This window comes from Xyrauchen texanus, chromosome 36 (assembly GCF_025860055.1).
Source record: "Xyrauchen texanus isolate HMW12.3.18 chromosome 36, RBS_HiC_50CHRs, whole genome shotgun sequence".
Lineage (NCBI taxonomy): Eukaryota > Metazoa > Chordata > Actinopteri > Cypriniformes > Catostomidae > Xyrauchen > Xyrauchen texanus.
This window is the reverse complement of record NC_068311.1, coordinates 19,748,478-19,756,223: the sequence shown is the minus strand read 5'-3', so window position 1 is coordinate 19,756,223 and position 7,746 is coordinate 19,748,478. Positions and strand designations below refer to the sequence as shown.

General features: G+C 36.1%; 1 protein-coding gene across 2 annotated transcripts in view; it reads left to right on the top strand.

Annotated features, from left to right (window-relative positions):
- Positions 1 to 658: 658 nt before the first annotated feature.
- LOC127630016 (ubiquitin-associated and SH3 domain-containing protein B-like) overlaps positions 659 to 7,746 on the top strand; it is a 33,932-nt gene continuing 26,844 nt past the window's right edge. For both annotated transcript variants that reach the window (XR_007968821.1, XM_052107386.1), the window contains exon 1: positions 659 to 858. Coding sequence is in view for 1 of the 2 variants with exons in the window: in XM_052107386.1 (XP_051963346.1) it covers positions 737 to 858 (122 nt within the window). In the remaining variant the exon portion in view is untranslated. The remainder of the gene's footprint in view (positions 859 to 7,746) is intronic.

Here is a 7,746-nt window from a genome sequence, read left to right as displayed (position 1 = left end):
CTGTCGAAGCGCCTAGGGGCAAAGCCTCTAACACACGATTGGCCATTGGTTGAGTAACATTGTTACTTTGTTGGGTGGGTCATGCAAAACAAACAGGAATTTTGGTCATGTGTTTCTAACATGGCAACCCCAATGAGGGGACCCTCTCCATGTAGAATAAACAGCTTTTATAAGGTTTTTGAAGTGACTGAATTCCTCATCTCATGTCATCATCAGTGATCATGCTTTTATACATATGTTTCAAAATGACTATTAATTTATTTTGGAGTAAAACTTTGTTAATCAGAAAAAGAAAAAAAAAGAGTGTAACTTTAAAAGAACTTCAACTGTAAAAATTAAAAAAAAAAAAAATGCGTCTCGACACACCTTAAAGTTCTGCTCTATTCGTGGTGCTTTATCTAGCTTTTTTTCAGAGCAACATCACTTTGGGCATCAAATGTACTTTGTCCAAATGTCCCAAAATGCTGGCGCGTTCTGTCTTGGAACACGTCTATAATGCCATATGTGCTGCCTAGGTTACCGGCTCACTAGTTTTTGAGATTATCTCAGGTTTGTTCATCTTTTTACTGTACACTACTTCTGTAAACAAACATGAGCTGCCACTGTCTTGGTCGGGAGGAGGGACCTTATGGTTTTAGTCACAGTGTAAATCGTTTAATAAGCAGATGTTTCCTATTGCTGTGTTGTCTTCTAATATCGTCATATGCGACAGTATCATTTAATGGGACTGTGAAGAATGGCAGCAAAGGAGGATCTTTACTCTAAGAATATTCCGCGCAGACTTCGGCAGAACAGTTGTGCCAAATATGGGTCCAATCTGGACGCGTTGCTGTCGATGGGATTTCCTCAAAACAGAGCGTAAGTTGGCTAAAATATATTGGCTGTATATATGACCTATATCGCTTTTTTTATTTTTTTTTATTTAAACGTGCGAAACGAGGCTACAGGTCTCAGACAGCATGATTTACGTTAAAGTTTGGAATGACAATGAATTTACGCAAAGATATTACATTGTGTCTGGAGCAACAAAGGAATCATGTCACCTAAATCAAGGTATAGCATGAAATAAACGTCTCTTTTGAGGAAGGCCGTGACTTAATTTTCATAAGAGCAAAGACGTTATTTTATTTTATGAATCATACAATTGTCCTCCAAAATCTGCCTCGGGCTTTAGTATGCTATCTGGCTATTCAGGTGAATGCACTTGTACTTTTGTAAGCAGCATGTGTGTGTCAGGTTTAGGCTTAGTCATAAGGAGTTATTAATATGCTTTTCCTCTGACTTCTATGTATTTTGACCCACGAACGACAGTATAATGCCTTGATTTCATGTACAGGAATGTTTAGGGTCAAACGCTTTTAGTACATTGCCCAGATGTGATCCACTGAGATATAACCACAACATACTGACCCAGTCACATAGGAGCAGGGCCTAGCTAGTGGGGTGAAAAGTCCAGGGGGGCACAACAAATTTGAAACTGTGTTATTTTAATAGGTAAGGGGCATGAGCAATGTATATTCACGGGGCCCAGAATTCCTTGCTATGGCCCTGAATAGGAGCATCATTCAGTGTAAAGTATATGTTCTGTAACATGTGGGAAAGAACATCTGTGGTCATTAGAGCGTGAATGATCAGCAAGTCACAAGGTGTTTTTTTTTTTATTCTTTTTTTGACGAGAAAACCCAAGACTATGCAGCTGTCAAAATGAAATAAAGTGCATGTGCGCTCAGTTTTGCATGGGAAGGTGTTCTATTTCTATTTGTAGTCTTGGTGTTTAGAAGAAAGAACCACTTCAAGCAAGGTGAAGTGCACCTTGTTAAAATATTTTAACTAATCAATCACTGTTTAATGTCAACTCTTAAGTAAGCCATGCGTATGTTGATTTAATGAAGATTTGAAACACTGTCGCGCTTTCAAAAAAGTTGCTTCTTTTGTATGAGCACCCCAAAGAATCTGTAACATTGCCACAACCTATAGTGGGAGTGGAGTTTGGGACATTACCTGTTTATCCAACCAATGGATTTAAAAAAAAAAAATTTTAAGTCATTATTTAGGTAATTTCGTTTAGTTGCACAGAAATTTTAAATTTCACCTCAAAGAAACCCATTAGACAACTTTTGTTTCGTTTGGAGCTGATCATATGTTGTGCAAGTTTTTTTTTTTTTTTTTTTTAGGTTTGTGTGTGTATAGAGATTAACATGCTTACAGGCATAGCTAAACCCCCCCCCCCAAAAAAAAAAAATTCTGTAATTATTTACTAACCTTACAAAAATATTTTTTATTTTTGCATTTCAATTTCATAATCAATTCCAATCAAATATAATTGGTAATTTTTGGCCCAAAATTAAATTAATAAGGCAAATAATATTTCGTTTATTTTATATATATTGTTAAGGATTACTTAATTTAATTTGATGGAATATTGCTATGAAATTAAAATAAATAAAATAAAATTAAAATTAAAAATTAAAATAAAATATTTAGTGTATGCCACTCCAAACTTGTGTTACTTTCTTTCTTACATGGAACACAAAAGAAGACATTTGTTACAAGTCTTAACTAGATTTATCTGCCATGTAATTAGAGTGAATTGTGACTTTGATCTGTCAAGCCCCAAAAAAGAAAAAAAAACACCATAAGCCAGAGTAAAAGCAATTGATATGACATTTGTTACATTTTCGAGGGCTCATTTTTGAATGAATCATATATTATATTTAACCTATTTATAGATTAAATTCTATATCTGATTAATTAAATCTAACATTTCATGCAGTAATATGTATATTTAATCCTAGAATAGAATATTAAGCAATATATCAGATGTTACAAATAAAACACAGAAAATCTCATTGTTTTAAATTTTTTGGGCATTTTTACCCCAAGCCCCCATTAAATTCTGACCCTGATACAGATCATACGCTATATTCTAAGCCTTCTGAAGCCATTCACTGTGTGATGAACAGAATAAAAAGTCGTTATTCCCTCTCAATTCAAATCAACCGTAATTTGTTTTGCGACATGACGGCATGACTTTTGGTCACGAGATGCATTGAGAACCAACGTAGGTTTGATTCATCTAGCCGCTATATTTGATTTCATAAATGACAAATGAGCCCAGTGAAGACTTATAAACAAAAAATCACCTTTTGTTTTTCACAGAAGAAATAAAGTCATACTGGTGTGGAGCGACATGCAAACTTTTCTTTTAAGTCTGACTAATCCAACCAGTCCCGTCCTCTTTCGTCCCTCTGCTATCTTTACACTCTTGCTCATCCATATATCAGCACTGTATACAGAATGTGGTGAGTGATAATATAGGGATATATGTTACTGTTACTAACTTGTCATAAGGTAACCTTTAGTCATATACAATAGTCAGTATGTGCTCTTAATAATTCTGTATCATTGTGGACTTTGTCTCAGGGTCATGTTGTGTAAATGTCATCAACTTCCTTCCTGAAATATGACACACAGCACAGGAGATGAGACTGCCATGGCCTTTTGTACATCTTGTGTATAAATAAAGAGATCCGTATCGATTTCCATATTAAGAGGACACATTGTTGACATCACTTGTGGCTTGTGAGGAGTAGATCCATTTCACATTTCTGATGTGATGCTCTTTTGAAAAAAGTGGTCCTCTCGCCCTTCAACAAGTCAACATTTGTCCCTGTCGCCTGCTGTGTGTAGAGCACATTTTGCCGATTGGCCTGCAGGTGTTGGCTGGGCATATCTTTGGATTGACAGCTGTGCACCCCATTTCTCTGTCTCCTGTGTGGCAGGGATGGCAGCTGGTTCTTGCAGGCTGCATTTGGGCTTCTGGGATAGCTTCTGTTTATTGGTTTTGCTGAGCCTCAGTGAGATCAATCATGTCTCTTTCTTCTTTCCTATTTGGCTCAGCTCCCTCAGTGGCTGCTGGGATAAAGGAAACAGATGTAGGCTAGCACACTAGAATCAATAGAGACAGAGGGCGAATTCCAAACGGAAGTGAGCATCCCTATGCCCTACTCCCTCTGAAGGGCTGAGCCTTTGAAGTGGGAACTCTGGAGAGAGTAGAGCACTCATGTCTCATGTATGACTGTTTAGAACACCCTTGATGAAAGGAGTAATAATAGACATAAGTCACTCCCACTTTACCTTCACCTAAAACATTACAATGATGACACAGTGCAGGAATATCTTATTTATTGCTGTTAATTTGTTGCAAATAAATATAATTTTTGTAATAGTTTTTCCTTTCATACATTGCCTTCTGTGTATTATTTAAAATTGCTTAATGTTGCTGTTTTAATAATAATAATAAAAGTAATATTTCTGTACACCAATGTATATCAAATACATAAATGAACATTTCGGGCGAAAGTTATTTGGTGAACGAGAGGTCTTAATAATAAATAAATAATAAGAAAGCACTGGGTTTAGACTAGCCTACAGTTTTTGGAGTATAGAGACAGGCATTCACAGGCATTCAGGCAAGAGTGTGATCCACAAAGGCTGTTGTTAACAAGATTTACTTTTCTATTCCCCAATCAATTCCTCCACTGTTTACAAGGGTCTTGTGTCAGTGTGTGGTGTTTTGTGTGCTCTCTCAGTGGTGAGCCCACCATCTGTGGTTGTTGTGTGCTTGCCAGAATGAGAGCTGTGTGTCCTTCCACCCTCCTGCTTTAGCAATAGACTGAACCTCTGGAAGCTACACAATGACACAGCTCCATCCTTTGCCACTAAGTTGGTGATTGTTTTGAAAAAGTGTTGGGGCTTATTAAAGGCTGTATGCAAATTCACCCAGAAATTACAATTCTGTCATGATTTATGCTGGCTTCACGTGCTATCAGAATTATCATAGATATGAGTTTTCCACTTGGAAGTTGCACATGAAGTTGTAATTACGAATGGGAAACTCTGAGATAATTTTGATTCTGAGTTTCCGAAATGGTGGGAGATGTAAACTTTCAAAGTTGTGGAGGAGAGCACAGTTTCTGTTGTGAATGACTGCTGTTTTGGTCATATTCGTTTACGTATCAACCATTTGATGCATGTTTTTACATTTTTACATGTAAAATAGCTTGTAATTGACCAAAATTAATTATCATCAGCAAGATTATTGAGTAATATGTATTATACTGTCAAAATAAAAGTTCCTCAATAAATATGAACAAACCTGGCGTTGTCCATGTTTCCTTTTTTTCTGACAACAAAGCACTTAAACACGATATAGTCGTAATTATCACTTCAATAAGTCAACAGTTGTCCCTGTTGCCTGCTGTGTGTAGAGCACATTTTGCCGATTGGCCTGCAGGTGTTGGCTGGGCATATCTTTGGATTGACAGCTGTGCACCCCCTTTCTCTGTCTCCTGTGTGGCAGGGATGGAGTCATATGGATTACTTTTATGCACTCTTTATATTATTTTTGGAGCTTCAAAGGTCTGGTCACCATTCACTTGCATTAGATGGACCGACAGAGCTGAGATATTCTTCTAAAAATCTTTGTTTGTGTTCAGCAGAAGAAAGAAAGTCATACACATCTGGAATGGCATGCGGATGAGTAAATGATGAGAGAATAAAACATTTTGGGTGAACTATCCCTTTTAATGATTTGATATGATTTGAGAGTGGATAACGCCTTAAATTTCAGTCTGTTCATCATACAAAGTAATCATTTGGATTCAGAAGACTTGGAATATGACACACAAGTTGCATAGACTACTTTTATGGCACTTTTAGGTGCCATAAAGTGTTAAAATTAGTCTGCCTATGTACTGCCATCATATTGAATTCGGCCAACAGGACTTTCATTAAATAATTTTTTGCTCCCCAGAAGAAAGAATGTCTTACTGGTTTGGCAGGACATGAAGGTAAGAAAATGATAGAATTTTCATTTTTGGGTGAACTGTCCCTTTAAGATTACAAATAATTTCTGAGAGTTAAAACTGTATACATGTAATGGAATAATATTTTATTTCTGTTCTTTCAAACTCATTTCTAGCTTTTCTTAATTGCAAAAATATCTTATGTTAAGTAATGGTTCACTCTAAAAAAAAAAGTCTATCATCAATTACTCACCACTCTGTCTTTTGAAACTTGCAAAATCTTCTCTCTTTTGTAGAACACAAAATAATTCTTTATAGCAGAATGTCCAAGCTGCACTTTTCCATTCATTGAAAGATAATGGTACCCATGGATGTCAAGGTAAGTGTTTCAGTGATTGACTTCAATTTCAGTTCCTCACTCAAAGTTTACGTATGACATTAGAGAACTAGAAATATATTGCATGATGTTTTTATAGTGCTTTTTTGACTATTATGGAGCTTGACAGCCTCTGGTCACAATCCACTTTCATTGTATGGAAGAGATCAGCTTGAATATTCTGCTAAAATTCTCCTTTGCAGATTCACAGAAGAAAGTAAGTCATTTTGGTTTGTAGTGTCATGAGGATAAGTAAATGATGACAGGATTTTTATTTATGGGTGAACTATCTTAATGAAGTTAAATAAATGCTATCAGCAGTAAAAACTAAAAGAAAACTGTTTCTTGGTTCATGCTGTGAAAAGTACTTTTTTGATGTGTTGATATTAACCTCAATATTACAGTGTAACTCAGTACTCATCCATTGCTAAATTGCTCATGAAGTAAAAAAAGAAAAAAAAGAAAAGACAGTTAGTAAAACTGTAGCTGCATTGCAGGTGTTATCTGTTTATTATGAGAAGATGCCATGCTGGTCCATCTTCTCTGTAGCTCCTTACAGTTGTAGATATAGATAATATCATCATGCACAATTAGTCCTTTGTTTGCACTTGATATGGCAGTATAGTACATCCAGTGTTCAGAAAAAGAGGAGGAGAAGCGCATTATTTGGCATCAGAGAGGTGTGTTGGCACTGATGGCTAATGTAATTTGGACAAAGGGGCACTTAAGTTCACAGGTTGCTATACTTGGTTGACATTTAATTAAGAAACATACAGATTGTTTTGTTCCTTTTTTCAGTTTTGACTGGATTGTTGATTGTAGGTTTTGTTGAAGGAGTTTGTTGCCCAGAATGTGCCTCGGCTTAATCTCATAATGTCCAGTTTGTTATTGATCCATGATGATAGCATACTTATTTATCATCATGATAAAACAGCCATTTGGGCTGTTGTTGATTTATATATTTAGAAAAGGACTATTATTTCAGCCTTGACGATTACAGGATTTTACATTTAGAAAGTAGGAAGGTTTTAAGTGATGATGCATAATTGGTTTTATCCTGCCCGATAGATTTTTACAGCTAACCCTGCTTCTAAAATGTTTAACATGGTCTCTTCAGCACAAGTTACACATGGTCATGGACTAAATTAGGCACTTAATGTTGTTTGTTCATTGATAATTTATGTTAGAGGAATTCTATGTTAACAAACTTAAAAATGTTATTGAGTAGGAGCAAACAAAGTGTTTGTGATGTAGCTCATACAGTGTTATATGGATGGCCACTCTCTTTAAATGTAAGTATCAGTTTTAAAAAAAGCAATATAAAAATTAAGTAAATTGTCCAACATGGCATTAGTTTTATCTCACTGCAGAAATCATTTGTTGAAAGTGTTATTGTAGATCGCAGTGACTTTCTCTATGTTCTTGGCAAAGGAGCAGGCTGAACGGAAGGTCTGTAAACAGGAAATGTAAGGATACTGGGGCCTGAGCTGTGGGATTTCCCCAAAGAGCTGTGTGAAAGGTGTGTTCACGCCTGTTTGGTCAGATGTGTTGCTATGAAAAGAC